Below are 23,052 nucleotides of genomic sequence, written 5' to 3'. Positions count from 1 at the left end.
GATTAAATGAATAAATAAATAATAACAAAAAAATAATCAGCATTTCAAATCTATAATCTTGTATCTAGATACAGTTTTCATATACACAAAATCTTGAAATAATAAAAATAAAGGCAACTAGCATTTCATATCTGAAAATTAGCTAACATATAAAGAATAAGGCTTGCTACATACCTGAATATTTTCCTTGATCAATATTGAAATGGACCAATTTACACGCAGGTGAACGCTGTGGTATCCGTTCATTTTTCTGTTTTGAACCATATCACATAAAAAATTCTGTTCATCTTATTTAGGTTTTGAATAGCATTTGTCCTTGACATGAGTACAGTCATTGTTCCTTAAAATACGCGACCAGGAGTATAAAAAACTTTTACTCAATCTTCGATACTTTTTCAAATTGATTCCAAAAATTTGTCATTAAAGTAAGTGCTTTGAAACATTACAAATATGCTAGATATTTACATGCAGACAAAATTCAACATATAAAATCTGCAAAATAGCTTTTCTATTGCAGATAGAGGTACACCAGATAATAGTAAAAATCAACATCGCTGCTGAGGGTCATAGCTACTCATAAACACAATGTCGACAAGGAAACAAGCGGTCTAGGCATTCAATAAAAAAAAAGTGTTGTCCACTATTTGATTTTGTAGATGTAAGGACGTCGTGTGTCCTCTGTCGTCTCCTAATTATATCAACAAAATAGGGCAAAGTCAATAGGTATTGAAACCCCTTAATTAACTCTTATAAAAATTGAGATATCTTGTGCACAACTTCAGGTCATAAAGATGCTTCTGTTAAAGTTTCGAATTACATGTAACAAACAAATATAGGCAGAAATTGCTATGTCTATGTTTTGGTTTTTGGTATTTGAATACCCACAAATCACACAGATAAAAAACTCGAATATCAATTGCAAACGTCCTTCAGTATAATCTGCGCATGTTTGGTGGAAATATCTCAGGATTTTCCAAGGAGTTACCTAAAACAAAGTTTGACCTGGACGACAACAGAAGTGATCCATATGTTTGAACCGCATGAACTCTGTAATTGTCATACGCCCTAGAAATGGCAAAATTTTAATTTTGAAATAAATAGATGTAATGAGACCAAACGATACATTTTTCAAGTATGAGATATGCAAACAAAATGATTTCGGTTAATACGATATTCCAAAGTGACTTCTCTTTATGGATGTTTCACTACTCAGTTTAGGGTGTTTAACGTCCTATGTAATGTTTTAAGAATATTAACAGAACACTTTGTACACGAGCATTTAAAAAAATAACGACTGAAATCAACAATATGTGTTTCAGGTTTTAGTCACATAAAGTATTAACGTACAATGAAGGTCTTGTACTGCTGGCACTGTATTTTGTTAACAGCTTCTGTTTACCTATTCTAGTTTTCACGATAATATACAATAATGTTTAAAACATTTTTATAATTCCTAAAAGTATTCAACTATCAGTTTCAGTCAGTTTAAGTTTTTTTACTCTATATGATAACATTTTATAAGGCGTGAGAATTTGAATTTACTTGATATCAACTCTAGTTATTTAATTTCAATGTATAATAATAATATAATAATTAACACGCCAAAAGACAAGCAACAGTTTACGTACAATGAAAAAGAATACTACTGACTGAGCAACATGAACCCCATCAAAAACCGGGGGTAATCTTCGGTTCTCCAGAAGGGTAGCTGATCCTGCTCCACGTGTGACACCTGTGGTCTTACTCCTACAAAATACGTTGATTAGTTATATAAAGTGATTTTATATCACGAAATAGCAGATTTATTATTGACTCTTATCTAACCCTTAGACATCACCAAATTCGTAGACCATCGGTCATGTAAATTTCCTAAACTTCATCTTCATGCGAAATTTTTACATTGAAAAACGCTTTTAATGACAAAGATTAGACAAAAGTGACATATCAGGGAAATGATTTATTTGTTTACTGACTTTAATCATTAGATTGAAAACGAGTACATGGACCCCTGTTTTTTTTCAAAAGGACATTTGGCTTAATAATGAAGGAAGATTATTTGTACAAAATATTCAGAAACAAATTATTATTACAAATAAATTTTGTAAATATTGCAGGTATTTTCAACGACCATTCTGTTAAAGAACAAATTACTGGATATTTTGATAATACTGAACTTCCTCTTATTTGTTATATTTACAAGAAATCTACCGGAAAATTTGTGTTTAATTATAGCCAAGTCTGTAAAGATGTAAATACCCAGTGAAAATACACCTACGTCATGTAATTGTAGTAATTCCGAATACACTTATGGCCCCATTTCCCATGTTATAACAGGAGACCTTAACATCGTTCGCGACCGAGAGTTAAAATCATTCCTCAGTAAAGGACCTAAATATCGTCCCCCGTCAATTATTAATTGGAATGAGTGTCGTAATATCATCCACGACTCACTTCGTGTTTACTGTTTCAAATGGATAAAACGGGAAAAAGCTGACAAAAAATCTTTGGACTCTTTTTTCAATTCAGTAATGAAGATAGTTGATATACGTATACAACATTTTAAAGAACATTTTACTCTTAACAACAACCATAAAAATCCTATTTCTCGTATCAAACATAAACTAAAAGAACTAGCAAAGGAATTTGTTTTTGTCCCGGGTGATAAAACTGCTAATATCATTATAGTTTGACGTAAATTTTACATTGAGGTTTTGCAAAAGGAAATCACCAATTCACCAACATTCCAACTGACTTCATTTTCAGAAAACGATATCTGTAACAAACATAAACTATTAGCTATTTCTTTACAAGCAGAACCAAATACAATGAAAGTCCCAACTATGTACTGGCTTCCGAAGCTACACAAATCACCTTACAAATATAGATTTATTTCGTCTTCAAGTCATTGTTCCACTACTAAATTGTCTATTCTACTTACTAGGTACAATCAAAAACCTGATAATAAATTGTTCAAATAAGGCCTTTGAAAAAAGTGGAATTAACTACTTTTGGAGTGTCAAAAACTCGTTGGAAGTTAAATTGCATGCATATATTGGTGATTTTGAATCTGTTCAAAGTTTTGATTTTTCTACCCTATATACCACTTTGCCTCATATTCTTATTAAGAAAACATTCACACACCTAATTAAATGGGCATTTAAAAAGTCGGAATGCGAATACATATGTTCAAACTCTTTTAGGTCATTTTTTAGTAGCACCAAACAAAATAGCTATGTCAATTGGACATGCTTTGATACTATATCTGCCCTTGAATTTTTACTTGATAACATTTTTCTTCGCTTTGGAGATTCCGTGTATCGTCAAGTTATCGGAATTCCGATGGGGACTAACTGTGCACCACTTATGCGGACCAGTTTTTGTATTGTTATGAGTTACAATTTAAGACTAAAATCAGCAGACCCATCGACAACATCTGATACAAAAATTTAACAATACTTTTAGATATTTGGATGATATATTGGCTCTCAATAATGACGACTTCAGTATGTATACTAAAGAAATTTATCCTGTTGAACTTACTTTAAATAAAGCTAATACTAACAATGACAACTGTCCTTTCCTCGATCTTGATATCTATATCATTAACGGGAAGCTTAATAAAAACATTTATGATAAAAGAGATGTTTTTTCATTTCCTATCGTTAATTATCCATCTTCAGATGGTGACGTTTCCTTGTCACCATCTTATGGTGTTTATATATCTCAACTTGTACGATTCGCTCGTGTATGTAACAAGGTATTAGATTTTAGCGAGAGTAATTTATGTATTACTGAAAAATTAGTACACCAGGGTTTTCGATATCATAAACTAGTCAAAACATTTACTAAATTTTATCATCGGTATAAGGACATCATTCGTAAATATAACTCAACATGCAGACATCTTTTACGTTCGGGTATTTCACATCCAATCTATTATGGTAATATTCTTTACAAAGCACAAAAATGTCAGTATTCACCTCAAAAGCTACCAAAACATTTAAACAGACTTATTCAGAAGGGATATAGTTACAATACTGTTGTCAGGTCATTAAAGATTGCATATTTTGGCTTTAATATTGATTCACTTATAGGGTCTTTGCATCGGAATTAAACATATTTATTCTAAAACCAGTTGTTGGCATGACACGGGTTATGTTCTTCTTATATATTTTATGATGGTATAATACTAAACCCCTAACGGGAGGGATTGTGCCTGATATTCATATGATGAAAACATAATCATTCAATCAGTTTAATTGAGGTCTGGAGCTGGCATGTCAGTAACTGCTAGTAGTCTGTTGTTATTTTTGTATTATTGTCATTTTGTTTATTTTCTTTTGTTTCCTATTCTGACATCGGACTCGGACTTCTCTTGAACTGAGTTTTTACTGTACGTACTGTTGTACGTTTGTTTTTTCTACATTGGCTAGAGGTATAGGGGGAGGGTTGAGATCTCAAAAAACATGTTTAACCCCGCCGCATTTTTTCGCCTGTCCCAAGTCAGGAGCCTCTGTCCTTTGTTAGTCTTGTATCATTTTTAATTTTAGTTTCTTGTGTATAACTTGGAGTTTAGTGTGACGTCTGTTATCACTGAACTAGTATACATATTTGTTTATGGGCAGGTGAAGGACGCCTCCGGGTGCGGGAGTTTCTCGCTGCATTGAAGACCCATTGGTGGCCTTTGGCTGTTGTCTTCTCTATGTGTGTGGAATAAACTAAGTAAGTCGTATATGTACTTTGCGTTGTGTTTTCTTTGCGTATAATATTTACAATGGCGAAGCCCATACAAGGTGCAAGTAACGTCACAAACATGTGAACGTAAGTACGGGAAACGTAACGTTATTACTTCGTACTATTCTCAACATACTGGGGCCCGCAAAGTGTTTTTATGTACAACAATGGAATATTACTTTAAATGTTCATCAATAAAGAAAAGAAATTTAATTTTACACTTGCAGGAATTACTGACTCTTCATAACACAAAAATAGGAATTTGAATTAAACTTTAACGAGTCCATGATTTTATTCTTTCCTTTGCACGAATTGATGCCTTCCGCACGGGCAATGTTCTTGTCGGTATTTCTTCGTTGTTTGGTTCTTCCTCATATTCATTAGATGGTGGTACTTCATTTATTTCTAGAGGATAGAGTTTGACGATCGGACGTGATGTTCGACCACTGTTCGTTCTGATCATCGCCGAACGCACTAAACCATCGTTACCAGTAACAACTTCCTCCACTACTGCTGTTTTCTAATTAATTCGCGGATTATCGTCATGCACTTGAACTACATCTCCTACTTTAATGTTAATCTTATTGTCTCCGGTCTTTTTGTGAAATTCTCGAAGTGAGGTTAAGTACTCAAATTTCCAACGGTTCCAGAAATGTTCAATAAGTGTAGATAATCTTTGAGCACGCTTTGAAATATCTGAAGCAGTCAATGTATATGTTTCGTTAATGTTGTCAATTTCGGTACGTAGATACGGTAATGTTGTAACTCGGCGTCCATACAACAGGTGCGCGGGTGTTAACGGTTCACTATCAATAATGTCTGTAGAAACATATGTTAGTGGTCGGCCGTTAAGAATTTTCTCTATTTCTGTGACAAATGTCTGTAACATGTCCAAATTGATTAACGCACGTCCTAGTGTCTTTTTCAAATTTGTTTTTGTCAGTGCAATTAATCTCTCCCACCACCCTCCGAACCAGGGTGCTCGCTTCGGAATGAATCTCCATTCGACTCCAAAAGAAGATAAAGCTTCTTCAATTTTCTTTGACTCACATAGCCGTTTTACCTCCTGTGACACCGAAATAAAAGAAAGCGCATTGTCCGACATAACGATCTGCGGTAATGATTTCCTACTTGTAAATCGTCTAAATCCAAGTAAAAAAGATTCTTCGTTCATAGTTGGTATTATCTCCAAATACACGGCTCTTGTCGACGCACACGTTAATAAACATATGTAAACTTTTTTCAATGTACCATCACTTTCCTTGACTTGAAGCGCTGCTGTAAAGTCTATACCTGTAACTGTGAAAGGCGGTGCTTCTTGAAGTCTTATTTTCTGTAACGGTGGAGGGTCTGGTGCCCTGTACGGTTTTCCGTTGACCTTTTTGCAAGTTGTACATCTGTGAAGTAATTTTCGGATGAATTGGGGCAAAGACGGTATCCAGAATGATTGACGGATTTGTGTAACGGTGGCATTAACTCCAGAATGCATAACTAGTTCGTGTGCGTTCAACACTATAAGCTCTGACAATCGGTGATTTGCTGGTAAAATATAAGGATGTTTTGCTGATTCGGATAATGGCGCATTATGAATTCTACCTTTACATCTCATTAAATTGTTTTCATCTAAATATAATTGAAGTTGTCGAAGTCGTGGAAGTTTGGTTTTCTGCGCATATTTTAATGTGAGTGCACGTACTTCACCGGGGTATGCCGTCGCTTGGCAACATCGTATCCATAATATAATTGATTGCTGTAATTCATCTGGTCTTAATTCCCCAGTGTTTCTCATTGACTTAGTTGTCTTACAATTTTGAATAAAACGTTGGACATAAGTTGTCACTCGCAAAAGTTTCTCGTAAGGTCCATACCTATAAGCATTTATAGTTTTGTCAATTCGAAAATGAAGATCATCATTTTTGTCAGTGTTGCTTTCTTCATCTAATGTTTCCTCATTGTCGTCTGCTAATGCGGGTAAAGCTGTGTTAATAGGTATATTCGTTTCGAAGTTGGTTGAATTTTGAATTAGGCAAGTCGGTCCTGTTTTCCATAATACGCTCTCCATAAACTGTTTTGCGGTTATACCACGAGTGAGCAAATCAGCAGGGTTACAATTTTTTGGGCAGTATTTCCATTTGCATTCTTCCGTTAATTCCTTAATCTCTTTAATTCGATTTGATACGAAGCGTTTCAACGGTTTTGACGTATTTAGCCATTGAAGTACAATTTGGCTGTCCGACCAAAGTGTCACATCTGTACATTCCAAAGTAGATTTAAGATATTGTGTCAAGCGAGCTCCTATTAAGGCGGCCATTAATTCTAATTGTGGCAATGTTAGCTTTTTAACGGGTGCAACTCGTGTTTTTGCCATCACTAATGCGGCACTATGTCCTTTCGATAGATACATGTATGCTACAGCTCCATACGCTTTCATGCTTGCGTCGACAAATACATGTAGTGATCTTCAGTTTGTATTTCCGGTAAAGTATAGTCTAGGCAATTTCATACTTGTAACGATTCCTATGTCTTTTGCCAGATCCTTCCATTGTAACTGTAGATTTTCGGGTAGGGGTTTATCCCAATCATAGCGTTCTTTCCACAAATCTTGCATCAAAATCTTTGCTCGTATACTAACTGGGCTTAAAAATCCTAGCGGGTCAAAAATCTTTGAAGATTCTTTCAGAATTTCTCGTTTTGTAATATGTGATGATACTACGGTAAAACTCGTTTTGCGTAAGATAATTCATCCGTTTCGACATTCCAACGCATTCCCAATATTTTTGCTTCTTTGTCGGTATCTAACACGTCCTCCTTGATAGCTAGATTTCTCACATTTTCGTTGTTTGAGGTCCATGAGCGAAGATTAAATGCTGCATTTAACATCAATTGTCGCGCTCCCTTGAAATAAGTTACGGCTTGAGTTTCATTGCAAATGCCAGATAAAATGTTGTCAACATATAAATCCCTTGTGAGTATTTTAGTAGTTTCATTTTCTGTTTGCTGTAAGTGTTTTAGCAGTACAGCGTTTAAGATAAACGGTGAACACGTCGCTCCAAATAGTACAGACTTGAACCTATATGTCTCTAAATCGCTTTGTGGATCAACAGGGTTATTTAACCATAAAAATCGTGTGACTTCACGGTCCTGTTCATGGAGTCCGACATGTAAAATTGCCTTCTCAATGTCAGTTACTATGGCAACGGGGTTCAATCGAAATCTTATTAAAATCTTTGTAAGGTCGTTTAAAATCGGGGGTGTGTTCATTAGGCAATCATTAAGACTCGGTAACTGTGATGACTCTCGGCAGCTGCAATCGTACACTATCCTTATGGGCGTAGTTGTTGAATCCATCTTAACGGGATGATGCGGGATATAATGTACAATACCTTTACTAATATCGGGATCCTTAACCTTCTCAATAAATCCTCGGCGTTCTTGATCCTTGATTATCTGTCCATATACCTTAAGCATTTCGGGATCTTCACTTAATTTTCGAATGACGTTTTCAGTTCTTCGTTTTGTAACGAAGAAGTTGGTAGGCAAGGGTTCGTGATCTGGTTTCCATGGCAACTTTGCTATGTACTTGTTTTCTCGGAATTCAATAGCTGACTTTTGATATGTTTCCATAAAGTCTACCGTTTCAACATCTGTCGTGTTGCTATCTATTCCTAACGACTCTAATTCCCAGAATCTTTCAAAATTGAACTCCTCTGGTTTGTGCGAAGTCAATATGTTGTACATACCTACATTACTCTGTTGACGATTAGACGTCGGAATTGGACCAGACAACAAATAACCAAGTTTTGACTTTACGGCGGTTGGACCATTTCCTCTTAATATTGTATCCTCTACGAAATCCCAATAGAAATCAGCTCCGATGAGCAAGGAAATTTCAAAAGAAGAGTTGTCTTCTGTAAACGGATGAGCTAAACGTAATCCTTTCAGGTACTTGAATTCTCGTATACTATTACCGATGTAATTGGTTAACGGGCTGGCGATGTTCGGTACTACTAAACCTCAACTGGAATTTTCGTTCTATTTATTGACTCTACGTATACGCGTGCTCTTGACAAATGACGGACTTTGTTGTCGGTACTTCCAAATGCCGATAAATGTATGGTTTCTGTTCCTAGTATTTCTAAGTCTATTTTCGACGCTAACTCCTCGGTAACAAAAGAACGTTGTGCTCCTTCATCAAACAAAATGTGCGTATCAACATATCGATTTCCTCCAACTGGTGCAACGGCAGTTTTTAGAAGCACGTTCGAACGGGATTTTTCTTCAGACGAATGAAAACTTGCAGCGATCAATGTATTTTCGCTATCATTAACTACGGCATTTACTGACGTTTGCTTATCATTAGTACATGTATTTTCATAGCAAAGACTTGTGTGGTGCTTTTTATGGCACTGGCGGCAGCGAGATTTTGATTTACAATCTACGGAACGGTGTGATCCTAAACAGTTAAAACATAACTTCTTTTGTTTGACGATTGATAGGCGTTTGTTGTTATCTGTAACATTTGAGCATTTTGCAGGGTTATGCAAATTCTGGCAGAATATGCAAGGTTTTTGTCGAATATTTGGTATTTGTCTCTCACGGTTATCGAATGTATCTACTTTACTCGGTGCACCTTTTCTATTAGCGCTTGTCAAAAACGATGCAGTCATTGCGGTAGGCTGCATTGAATCCATAAACGACGACGAGCGTTGTCCAGCTTCAATTATAGTGATTTCTTTCAAAATTCCACGTCTCAAATCAATCAATTCCCAATTATCGGAACCGTTTTCACGGGCTAAGTGTTGTCGTATTTCTGACGGAAGCTTGTTCAGTATTATCGGAATAAGTAAGGCACCATACGATTCTCCGGAGTGGCCTAACGATTCAAGACCTCTTATATATGCCTCTAACTTGTCGTAATAACCGCGTAGACTGAGTAGGTTGTTTTGTGGTGCTCTAAGTTCTAGCATAGCTTACATATAAGCATTTGTAATCTTATGCGATTGTCCGAAGCGCTCCTTTTTAAGTTTAATAGCTTCCATGTAATTTGAGTTTGTGAGCGGTAAACCGTCAATAGTTCTTGCAGCATCATTAACAAGCTTGGATTTTAAATAACTAAATTTCTGTACGTCTGTGAGTGTTACATTGTTATGGACGGAAGATTCAAAAGAACCCCAAAATGTTTGCCAAGTCAGAATTTCTCCGTTAAACATGGGTAGTGTAAGTTTCGGCAAATGGTGATTTTGGTTGCTAGGTTGCTGTACGGGATGCATTTGTGTTGTGTACGGAACAGAACTGTGTTGATTAATGTTTTCAAAGTTTGAGAAGGTAATGCGTGATCATGCTGTGGGGCATCAGTACATACTTTGTTTGCGAATGTTTTCCGTATATGTCGTATTTTGGTGTTCAATACAAATTTGTACTCATCTGCATTAAGAATTTCTTCCTCGATGTCCTCCTCCTTTAAAGAATTCATGATATCTTCGTCCAATGCACTAATAGTTTTCTGTTTTTGAATTAATGTTTCTAAAAGTTCAGCACTTTCTTCATTGTCCAAGTTTGAATCATCATCTTCTGCTTTCCGTAAAAGTCTCTTTACAGCACTTTTGTGACCGGCTCTGACAGCTTTTTGCTTGCTGTCCATCTTATCCAATGGTCACGGCACCATGAATGTGTGGAATAAACTAAGTAAGTCGTATATGTACTTTGCGTTGTGTTTACTTTGCGTATAATAATTACAATGGCGAAGCCCATACAAGGTGTAAGTAACGTCACAAACATGTGAACGTAAATACGGGAAACGTAACGTTATTACTTCGTACTATTCTCAACACTATGGTCGGGTTGTTGTCTCTTTGACACATTCCCCATTTCCATTCTCAATTTTATTGGAATGCGTTTACATTTTTGTGAAAACATAGAATTGAAAATATCGGTAATACTAAGCCGAAGATAATTTTCATGCCTATACAAATGCTTAGGGAACAAATACTATCATTGACTTTGTCTTGCAATTTTGATATAACATACTTGAAGCAGTACATAGGGGATTTAAAGAAATAAAAATGTCCATGTGCTCATTTTTAAGCTAGAGATAGAAAATCAAGTTTGTAATACGCTGCAGATCCTATTTTCTTTTTTGGCGATAAATTAAGTTGCAGTGTATTGTTAATGCACTATCGTCGTTTAGCTTTCCCGTCGTACATCAAAACGCAAAAAGAATTACTGTCATATACGAATTTATTGCCTTGCATTTTACGCCCCGGCAATAGTTTTGTGTGCTAAAATATTCTACATGTTCGTTTTCCGTTGCAAATACTTTCAAATTCACGTAACGAAAAACACTTGTCGTCATCAGTTTTACGGCTAGATCTCTGTTTTAATGGCATACGATACAGGAGCTTCAGAGACAGATATAATAAATCATCCAAATTTAGAACGTTGCGTTCGCCACATTGCTAATAATATGCAACATAATTCCCCAGAAAACACACAGTCATCATCAAACCAATTGTGTGGTTTTGAAAGCAGTCTCAAAGGGTAAACTGACGCTGTACTTGAAGTACGTAAAATCTACATAAAGCTTGAATAAGACAAACAGCAGCTGGTTACTCTTTTTTCACCAATGATATGCCAGAGATGCTAATATCGTTATGTTCTACGGTTGGATTGCCTTAACGACGATATAGAGTTAACAATACACTGGAATATTGCTTAGCAGATCAATAAAACCATGAGGTTTCTGCTTCTATGTAAAAAAACAATCACATGGACCCCATTTATGTTTTTTGCAATCTATTGTGACTGCTTTGAGAATTTTTGTCATCATTGCAAGAAAAAAATTAACCTGGAATTTTATTTTTGCATGATTTTGTTTTTGGAAAGAAAGTTGGCAGCGGCTATTTGTCATCGACAATGGCATGATTTCACAATATTATATCTTTTTTGTACATTCTAATTGGAATATACCTTTATAGCCGATAAACTGAGGAACACTTTGAAAAAGGCGGGTGAAAATACCTCAACAGGAAAATATCAAACCAAAGTATCCCGAAAAGCATGGCATGAACATGTATTGGTCTTTGCATATTTCAATAGTGCATATCAAAATTAACTTTCTATCAAAAGTTTACGTATACGGAACAAACAACGAGAGATCTAGTTTGTATCGTTTGCATATGGGATATACATTTCCCAACAAATTCGGTATTCAAGAGCTTGCAGCTGCTACTCAGACTTTATTAAACGTCACCAGTGTCTGAGCAGAAAGTTGATGAATCAGGGTTATGAACGTCTCGTCCTTTTTCTAAAAAGGTTCATCGGAAGATACCAAGACCTTGTTGATAAATATTACGTATCAACTTCACAAATAATACACGATGGTCTTGAAGTATAGATTCTAGGCACTGACGTTGTTTGTTATCTTAATAACGTGTTATAGTGTTCTTTTATTTGTCTTTGTAAACTATTTATTTTACTGTTTAGTCCATTTTTGGTAATATCCTCTTGGCGTGGCTCGGTACTTATACGTCCCGCCATTGTGTTATTGTACTATCGTCATTTTTTGTATTTTTGTCTTTCATTTTTGCTTTGACTTATTTGTTTGTTTTTATAGTGATTAAGATTATAACACAATGTTGACTGCTGTACCCCTATTTTTGACATTTTTACCTATTATGTCTGTTTGTTTTGTTCACACATTGTTGGCAATATAATGTAATTTTATGCGACTGTCATACCAGTGAGAGGTTTAGCTAGCTATAAATCTAGGTTTAAACCACCACTTTCTACATAAGGAAATGCCTGTATCAAGTCAGGAATATGACAGTTGTTTACCATTCGTTTGATGTGTTTGAGCTTTTAATTTTGCCATTTGATAAGGGACTTTCCGTTTTGAATTTTCCTTGGAGGTCGGTATTTTTGTTATTTTACTTTTAGCTTGAATAGGAGTACGTATTCTGACTGTATTAGTAAACAGTCACATCATATCGAAATGCGGCGGTTTTATGCATAGAAATATTGGGTATGATGTATTTTTGCCCATCCGAGCACGGTATTCTTAGATGTAGCCACAATCGGGTCATTCACCTTTCAGAATCTACCTGTGTTTTCCAATCTGTGTAAGTCGTGAATATGTTTAGTACCTTTGTAAATAGACCATAACTGAACAGTTATAATACATATCAATTGCCGACTTCTTCGTATCTTTAAAAAATCAACTTGTCAAATACCACTTCACTAAGATACTGGAAACTTGTGATGTACAAATTCGATTGCTTAAGAATCTATTAATAGTGGTTAATTATTTAATTAATTAATTAATACTTTGTATAATTACATCATTTTTTTTTCTTGTTTAAGCAATTGTATCCAGGAATTAACATGGACATAAACGATACACATTTACATTTTTAATTATTTCAAACCTTTTAATTATAAATAGGTAATAGATTAGATCTCACCCTAAAAAAATGTTATACAGACATTCAATAGTAACTAACAAATAAAACAATAAATTGACTTAATTTTATTAAGATGAACTAAGATAAATAAAAAATAAAAGCGACTCATCAAAGAACATTTTTGACATAGTTACGATTGAGGAATACCGAGCTCAGTACTATGAATAGACGTAAACTAAATGTAAGTGGTTATTTCCCAAAACGTCGACAGGATGTAAACACTCACATTTTCTTTTTGACATTAATATTTTCCTCATTTCATTCATTGGGACAAGTAATCAGGATTTCAACTGGTTTAAAAAATATATTCATACATTTTAGATTCTTGTTTTCAAAAGTCAAATTGCCCTTTTGTACCAATATATTATTTCTTAAAATTAATCCTTTAACATGACTTTATTTGTAACAATCGACCGTATACAAAATATAACTAGTATTCAAGCCAAAATGATAAAAAGAAAAAAAATAACCGGTTTAAAGAACCAGTTTATCTCACCATGATCCATGGGGATTTTCAACAATGGCCACTCTCCAACATTAAAGACTATAATAACATCATGACTTACATCTGTTTTTTGTTGATCTTATATATTACTGATCATGTTGTCTGTTTAGTTTAACTCTATCTACTAGAAACACAAAACAAATGGATAAAAATCCTCACTCAAAGGCAGTTACTGTAAAAGTGAACTGACAATTTGGCCTTGTTGACCTATTTGTTTATCGGTCTTGCTGGTCATTTTAAATGCTTACAGTTTCTCTCTATCTTCTATAGTTTTTGTATAAAACTAAAATAACAAACCGTAAAAAATCGTCATTTAAGGGAAGTAACTCCTATTAATTGACTATTTCGGCTTTTTGTAGGTGTTGACTTACTGCTCATTTTTGCTTTTAAAGTTTCTATCTGTCTATTATAGTTTTCAAGAAAATTGTCAAAAACGCCAAAAATGGTAAAATTCGTCATTTAAGGGCAATATCTCTTAAAAAAAATTGAGTGACCATTTCAAGCATTTGATTTTTTTGAAGATCTTGTCTTGCTGATGGTTTTTTAATACTTTAAAGTTTCTTTCTATCTCTAAAAGTTTCAAGAGAAAAGTCAAAAATACAAAAAAGAGTGACAAATCCTCAATTAAGGGCAATGATTTCTATAATCATGATAAAAGCCGTTTGACGATTTCAGCCATTTGCACTTATCTCTATTTATCATAGTTTTCAACATATAATTGGCACAAATGAAGAAGAGTCGTCATTTAAGGGCAATAATACCTACAGGACGTCGTGTGACAGTTTGATATAAATAAACATTTTAAACATTTTTGCCCCTGTCAGAATTTTCTATCTATAGCGGTTTTCAAAACTTGCATTTTAACCCTATGTTCTCAACACCCCAATGATGATTGTGATACAGTTTAGTTACAATTGGCTCTGTAGTTCAAGAGGAGAAGATTGTTGTAAATGTTAACGGACGACATACAACAAGTGATAAGAATAACTCACTTGATTCCTACGGGACGGGTGAGCTATAACGTAGACAAAATTCCGGAAAAAAATACGAAGGATGAACTTTTAAAACAAAATGCTAGGCTTATTTTTTTTCTAATAATATTTGTCTTTTTTTTATTGCTCGCCTCAGGAGTTGCCCGTCTGGTCGATATTTATTACCATTCATTGTTGACATTTTATGTCGTATATAAGGTCTGAATATTAGCTTTACATTACATATAATGTCAATGTTAGAAATTTTGTTTACTTCCTGTTACCGGATAAATAATAAAGACTAAATTTGATTCGGCTAAATATGTTTTAGGGTAAACGGAAGAAAACACTATACATACACTTTATGTCTATTTTATACAAGTTGAAATGTACTTTATTTACCTTATTATTAAGTTTAAAGTTAATTTGGATATCCCAAGATTTATAAAGATGGTATTCGAAAACGTACCTTAAATTGAAAATTTTTTCAACTTCCAATATGATTTGTTTGAAAGGGTATGAGGATTTGTATTTTGCATCTGTTTCTATCATGTGATTTGAAGAGGGAAATAAACTTGGGAGGAAATAAGCTGACCTATAAACAAGACCAACGAAAATCACAATTTTGAATCTCACATTATAGGTGTAATACCACCATTGGTTTTCCCCTATTAGTCTTTGTTAAATCTGCACTTTTCAAAAAATTGTGCAGAATTTATCTTTGTTTCAAAAAAAGAAATACTTAGCATGAGTAAAGTTTTATCCTGTTCAGTACTATAGACAACATTTCACGTAACATTTCATTGCATATAAGAAAATAACCATTACTTGAAGTTAACCAATCAAATTTTCACCACTTTTTCCTGTGTACAAGCCTTTTAACCATGTAACCTAAAGTTTACAAAATATTCTATAGAAACACCAATTAAAAAAATAATGGTGCTTTGAAACACCCAAGATATACGTTTATGACTCAGAAATTTTTTACTGTAATGAAATGTAGGATTAATTTCCTACAACTGTCAAATTCAAGGGAATATTTTTTTTCGACCCTTTTTCGTATGCAACCGGATGTGACGTAATATGAACTGGTGGTATTACACCTAAAGAAGACTTTTTTGTTGAAAAAACTGAATGTGATTTATTTTCTTTTGTAATACTGGTTATTTCAAGCTTTACTGTCAATTTTTGTCATAATCAGTTCAATAGTTTGAGTCGTCCTGAATATGCATGAAATATTTGCCACTGGACGTTAAGCAACCAACAATCAATCAATCAATAGTTAGAGAAAAATCTAGTATAATGTAAGACGACATCTACAGCGATTGGAGCAAAATGTCTTCGAAAAATCCAAATCAAGCCGCATCATGATAGAATATAGTGTGGACCAATAAATGATCAAATATTTATCTCATCTGCCTACAAACAGTTGAATATGATGCAAAAGATGACTCTAGGATGATAAAAACCACTAATGGACCTGTTTGTCTTCATTATACGGTCCCTTTTGGTCCGTTTATACCTCTCATTTCCTCACAATTTCAACTTTTTAGGCCAATAAATCAAAATTATTGGGTAACTTTCACTCATTTGTGAAAGAAATCTGATAATAAATAAGTAATTGAAGTATTCAAGCTGAATGAACTATCCATATACAAATTTATTTACTCCATGAAGGTTTCAATAAGTCCTTACGTAAAACTTAAATTTACGCCGCGTTCCAAAGAGGGACATAAAAATCTTCCCTTTTAGTGAATAATTTGTTATTACTGCTTCAAAAATAATTTCATTTACTTATAACTATATATTTATTAAAGTATAACGTAGGAAAAAGTTTTCTATTATAGCAAAATATAAGAAATAAGGAGAAAAAGTCAGAAAAATCTCCCTAAAACACTGAGTATGGCTTGCTCTGTCTTCTAATATTCATGGTAGAGTCCTATTTCAAGGCAATTTTCTCATAAAATGTGTTTTTGAGACTCAATCCACTCAGAATGTTTCATTTTTGTATTATTTCACGTAATTAGCATGAAATTTTAACAAATGAGAGTACACACAAAGTCAAAGGTGGATGTGCAGCTTCCCATAATAGGTGTAATACCACCATTGGTTTTCCTCAATTAGTCTTTGTTAAATTTGCACTTTTCAAAAAATTGTGCAGAATTTATCTTTGTTTCATATAAAGAAATACTTGGCATGAGTAAAGTTTTATCCTGTCTAGTTCTATAGACAAAATTTTACATAACTTTTCATTTTATATAAGAAAATAACCATCACTGGAATTTAACCAATCAAATTTTCAACCATTTTTTCCCTGTGTACAAGCTTTAGTAACCATGTAACCTAAAGCTTCCAAAGTATTCTATAGAAACTCCAAATAAAAAAATAATGGTGCTTTGAAACACCCAAGATATACGTTTATGACTCAGAAATGTAGGATTAATTCCTACAACTGTCAAATTCAAGGGAATATTTTTTTTCTACCCTTTTTCGTATGCAACCGGATGTGACGTACTATGATTTAGTGGTTTTATACTTCTTTCTTTATCATGTTCATGTTAGAAGGTCGCTCCAGTATAAATCTTAGGGAAAAATAAAATATTTTAGACAGCAACCGACATCAACCACTAATGATATGCTCCTTATTAGGAACGACAACATATACAATGTGGCGGGGCTACACAGGTGAGTGATCCATCATCTCCATCCCCTCCCTAACCTTGGTAAATGGTGCTACAGTATAGCATAAGAATAAACTGCACAAATCAGTTGGTATCTTTGATGAGATTTTTTTCGGAAAGGGGTTGACTAAATACAGCGGCACAAAGCAGAAAAACCAACTATAACGAAAAAAAAACCCAAAACACACAAAGTTTCTATCTTAGAGCACTGGTAGAACAAAAAACAATTTCAATAAGCCCTGTTTTCTAAAATATAATGCCCTAACATAAATCGGTATATCATTTTGTAACAAACGCTTTAAATGACACACATAAAGGGTCAAGCACCGAAAATATATGCATTTAAGGCCGACATTGTTTCGCTTATATGCCGGACAGGGGATGCCGTGTATGAGGTTTGAGTACTGGTATGCAGAGACAATATCTGATTTGTACCAAGTCATGAATATGGCAGTAGTTTTCACTTGTTCAGTTGATTGCTAGAGCTTGATTTTGTCAGTTTTTTTGGACTTCCCATTTTTGAAATTTCTAAGGCGTTCGCTATTTTTGTTATACTTTTTTTTACATTACATATATAGATATACGAAGATGTGGTATGAGCGCAAATGAGACAACTCTCCGTCCAAGTCACAATTTGTAAAAGTATGTCAATATTTGAAATTTCGTTTACTACCTTGATTAAGTTAGATATGTTTTAGGGTAAACGGAAGAAAACACTATAACGACAATTTAATGCAATTGAAATGCACTTTATTGACTAAATTATTAAGTATAACGTTAATTTGGATATCCTAAGATTTATAAAGAAAGTATTCCAAAACGTACATGTATGTTGAAATGGTCACTTTTGAACTTTTAATATGATTTGTTGGAAAGAAAATTTGTGTTTGTATGTTTCTTCAGTTTCTATCAATCTCAGTTTAAGGGGACTTTACAACATGACTAACGAAGATCACAATTTTGAATACAAATGTATCACATTAAAAATTCTCCGATTTTACGTTGTTTTACCTCTTATTCGTCATGTTCATTTCAAAACAGTTTAATAATTTGTGTTCGTTAATGCCTGCTGAATTAGAACATTATACAAAAAAAACCCTAAATATATTCTGTTGATTTCTGCTCAAATAATAGTATTATATTCCGCAACATGTTCCTGACTTAGGAAAGACAACATGTGGCGGGGTGTTTACACATGTGTGTAATCCATCATCTAAATATCCTCCCTTACCTGGGATATAGGTGTTACAGAATAAACTTTACACACCAGTAGGGAAAGGTTTGATTCATTACATCGGCACGAAGCAGAAAAACAAACATATTGAACATGTTGAAAAGCAAAAGAAAAAAATTAAAAAAAAACAATAAAAAAAAAAACAAAAAAAAAACACACACACACAAACACACACTACATGCATATCTTAGAGCATTGGTAGAACTGAAAGCCATTTCAATAAGTTCTGTTTTCCAAAATAGTCTTTATATAAGTAATAAAGTTAAAAGATTAAACACTTAAAAGAGGGACGAAAGATACCAGAGGGACAGTCAAACTCATAGATCGAAAACAAACTGACAACGCCATGGCCAAAAATAAAAAGACAAACAGACAAACAATAGTAAAGATGACACAACATAGAAAACTAAAGACTAAGCAACACGAACCCCCTCAAAAACTAGGGGTGATCTCAGGTGCTCCGGAAGAGTAAGCAGATCCTGCTCCACATGTGGCACCCGTCGTGATGCTTATGTTATTACAAATCCGGTAAATAGTCTAATTCGGTAAGTCACATTAAAGTTATATGTATATGAATAATAACTTTTGTCTTTGCTTTATGTTAGTACTTTGGACTTTAAACCTGACTCACAAAACAACAGTTGCTTGTTTTTAAAAACGTTTTACTATAGTTACTATACACAAAAATTAAGTTGACAGTTTGTATCAAATATTGAGGCAGCAAGGTACGAATTGTTGTAAACAATTGTTGAGAACACAAAATTCCTACTGCTTACAAATTAGACCTTTTCAAAGACAACTTTAAATTGTTTTTTATTACATTCAAACGCCTCCTCCTTAAACATGAAAAAAAGGAAGTAATTCTCACCAGCAAATCATTCGGTATTTGTTTTAAAATCAGATTCATATTTTATTTTAAATGAGAGGTATAATTATTAAACTGAATAGTTTTCATGTCATCATAATCGATTATTTCCGGTTACATAATATATCCATTTTAGCCATTTATTGAGAACTAAATGGCGTATTTTCAAATTTTTCTTATACTTGGCATTGATTTGTCCTGTGTGATGCTTGCAACTGGTAAGTTAAATTTTAAGTATATTTAATATTTGTTTATGTCGTATTTGCAAACTATACATTAATAAGACAGTAGTTTATCGATGTTAAATTTTTGTAAATTTCAAAAGGATCCTAAGGCACTGTAAGATTTATCTTATGATAATTCTTATATGATTTGCATATTAGAGAATACGTTGATATGATTGGTTGAAAGGACTTCCGGTAGTTGTTCTTGACGTTGTTTATTTTTCGATAGACGACGTTGACCGAACTTCTTTTCGTAACCAATGTTAACAAGATGGCGGCGATAATGACACAATTCGGATCGACGTTAACAAAATTTATTTTCAGTTCGCGTTAATAGGTCTTAATAGTTAAATTAAATAATAAACACAAAACATTCGTTTGAATGATGATTAGAGTTTTTGTAGTTTATTTTTTATCAGATTGCAAATTTCACGGAGTACATATTTTTGCGTTAACCAACAAATATGTTCATGCGCCAGGCCTATTCAATGACACAAATATACAATATACGTGTTATAGAGGTTACGAGTGTAGAAAAATAAATTCCTTATCTCCAATTTTAAAGAATTATAAGATTAAACGCCTTTTTAAAGGAATTTATTGGTGTATAAACTGTACCAAGTCACTTCGCACTTTTTGTAAACAATTGTTGAGAACACAAAATTCCTAATGCTTACAAATTAGACCTTTTCAAAGACAACTTTAAACTTTTTTTATTACATTCAAACGCCTCCTCCTTAAACATGAAATAAAGAAGGAAGTAATTCTTACCAGCAAATCATTCGGTATTTGTTTTAAAATCAGATTCATATTTTATTTTAAATGAGAGGTATAATTATTAATCTGAATAGTTTTCATGTCATCATAATCGATTATTTCCGGTTACATAATATATCCATTTTAGCCATTTATTGAGAACTAAATGGCGTTTTTTCAAATTTTTCTTATACTTGGCATTGATTTGTCCTGTGTGATGCTTGCAACTGGTAAGTAAAATTTTAAGTATATTTAATATTTGTTTATGTCGTATTTGCAAACTATACATTAATAAGACAGTAGTTTATTGATGTTAATTTTTTGTAAATTTCAAAAGGATCCTAAGGCACTGTAAGATTTATCTTATGATAATTCTTATATGATTTGCATATTAGAGAATACGTTGATATGATTGGTTGAGAAGACTTCCGGTAGTTGTTCTTGACGTTGTTTATTTTTCGATAGACGACGTTGACCGAACTTCTTTTCGTAACTAATGTAAACAAGATGGCGGCGATAATGACACAATCCGGATCGACGTTAACAAAATTTATTTTCAGTTCGCGTTAATAGGTCTTAATAGTTAAATTAAATAATAAACACAAAACATTCGTTTGAATGATGATTAGAGTTTTTGTAGTTTATTTTTTATCAGATTGCAAATTTCACGGAGTACATATTTTTGCGTTAACCAACAAATATATTCATGCGCCAGGCCTATTCAATGACACAAATATACAATTTACGTGTGATAGAGGTTACGAGTGTGGAAAAATAAATTCCTTATCTCCAATTTTAAAGAATTATAAGGATTAAACGCCTTTTTAAAGGAATTTATTGGTGTATAAACTGTACCAAGTCACTTCGGACTTTTATTTGTTTGTGAGTGAATTGGTCGAGTTTATACACCAATAAATTCCTTTAAAAAGGCGTTTAATCCTATAATATACTTAACGAGTATCTTGTTATAATCTTGACATTTTAGACTGTTAACCAAGATATTGAGCTATTAAAGAAAGCATAATTTATATGATGATATTGTTAATGAAATACAATAAAGAAAGAAAAATTGAGAAAAGTTATTCATTGTGAATATGTTGTTTTAATTAAAATTTGTTTACTATAATATATACAAAAAACAGGCCGAACATACCAAGTGGACATTCAATACTCACTAAGCATGAAAAAAAGAGAAAAACGACGAAAATACAAACACGTCCACAAAGTACTACATATAAATATAAAGCTTGGGTGATCTCAGGCACTCCGCAAGGATATGATATGATAAAATATATTTTCGACTGTTATTCAATTTGGAGATGTTTTTAAAAGATATTACTACTCTAATGATTAAAATATAGATGACAATCTTTGTTTATCGTACATGTGCATACATGTATTTATTCAGTGTAAGCAATTATCTATCGGGCCCTTTTCATGCCGATCAAAAGTAAAAGCTCTTGATTTCATCAATATGAATAAATATAATATTTGATTTTGGAACATTTGATGAATTCGCTTAAACATGTTTTACATGTTAGAGTATTTATAACGGAAAACACATATTTAACAAGTACAGTTAGCAAAAACAGTTTTGTTATCAAACTAACTATCTGGTCTATAAATAGTAACAGGATTATAATTTAATACGCCTGACGCGCGTTTCGTCTACATAAGACTCATCAGTGACGCTCAGATAAAAATAGTTATAAATAGTTATAAAGCCAAACAAGTACAAAGTTGAAGAGCTTTAAAAAACACTTAATAAATGTCTTAATGTATGAAAACATATTTTGATGATTGATATAATTATATGTCTTAAGACCATATAAGGACTTGTCTTAGTCCTACGATTCCTGTGAAAACCAGGGCCCTGCTTACCAAGATTAATTAGTCATGACAATTTAATCCTGTGTTTAATAACAAAGGAGTTCAACTGATAAAAGGAACAATTAACAAATATGTAAGAACGTAAATATAAAAATAAGAAGATGTGGTATGATTGCAAATGAGACAACTCTCCACAAGAGACCAAATGACACAGAAACTAACAACTATAGGTCACTGTACGGCCTTCAACAATGAGTAAAACCCATACAGCATAGCCAGTTTTCTTTTTTTAATAAATGCAGTTATTTGTTTTTAAATTTGGATATAACTTATAGTATACTTCGTATTCGCTGATGATAGTCTTCACTATGGCATAGATTTAAAATAAAATTTGGGGACTAGCGGTTCAATGCCTAATTGCCAGTTCAGCTGTTGTTAATAGTCAATTACTTATTCTCGTGAGTAGGCGGCTTTGTTGTCTGCATGCAAAAGGCGCTTATGCTGATGAGAGGAATATTCATTGAACAATTAAAAATAGAATACATTAACCGTTTCCGTCTGCTTGGAATAAAAATGTTGTAAGAAGCCTAATAATATATTGAAAGGTCTTCTTCGATTTCATATTATCGTTTAAATAATTTAAAAAAATCAAGCCAGTATAATACTAAGAATTATGCTTTGGTTAGCATTGACAATGCGAAATCTTAACCTCGGTTAACAACATAGTAAACTCACTTTTTGGGTCGATCAGTATATGTTTAACCTTGGCTACTTTTTTTTTCGCAAAGTTAAT

At 33.3% G+C, this 23,052-nt stretch overlaps 2 protein-coding genes across 7 annotated transcripts in view; one reads left to right on the top strand and one right to left on the bottom strand.

Annotated features, from left to right (window-relative positions):
- LOC127700210 (uncharacterized) overlaps window positions 1-23,052 on the bottom strand; it is a 289,648-nt gene that overhangs the window by 182,618 nt on the left and 83,978 nt on the right. The gene's annotated exons all lie outside the window — the stretch shown is intronic.
- The window catches only part of LOC127700214 (uncharacterized), a 131,486-nt gene continuing 128,027 nt past the window's right edge, over window positions 19,594-23,052 (top strand). For all 4 annotated transcript variants that reach the window (XM_052203635.1, XM_052203634.1, XM_052203633.1 and 1 more), the window contains exon 1: window positions 19,594-19,667. In XM_052203635.1, coding sequence (XP_052059595.1) covers window positions 19,604-19,667 — 64 coding nt within the window. In that variant the 5' untranslated portion in view covers window positions 19,594-19,603. The remainder of the gene's footprint in view (window positions 19,668-23,052) is intronic.

The sequence above is a fragment of the Mytilus californianus genome, unplaced genomic scaffold (assembly GCF_021869535.1).
Source record: "Mytilus californianus isolate M0D057914Y unplaced genomic scaffold, xbMytCali1.0.p SCAF_5, whole genome shotgun sequence".
Classification (NCBI taxonomy): Eukaryota; Metazoa; Mollusca; class Bivalvia; order Mytilida; family Mytilidae; genus Mytilus; species Mytilus californianus.
This window is presented reverse-complemented; position numbering and strand designations above follow the sequence as displayed.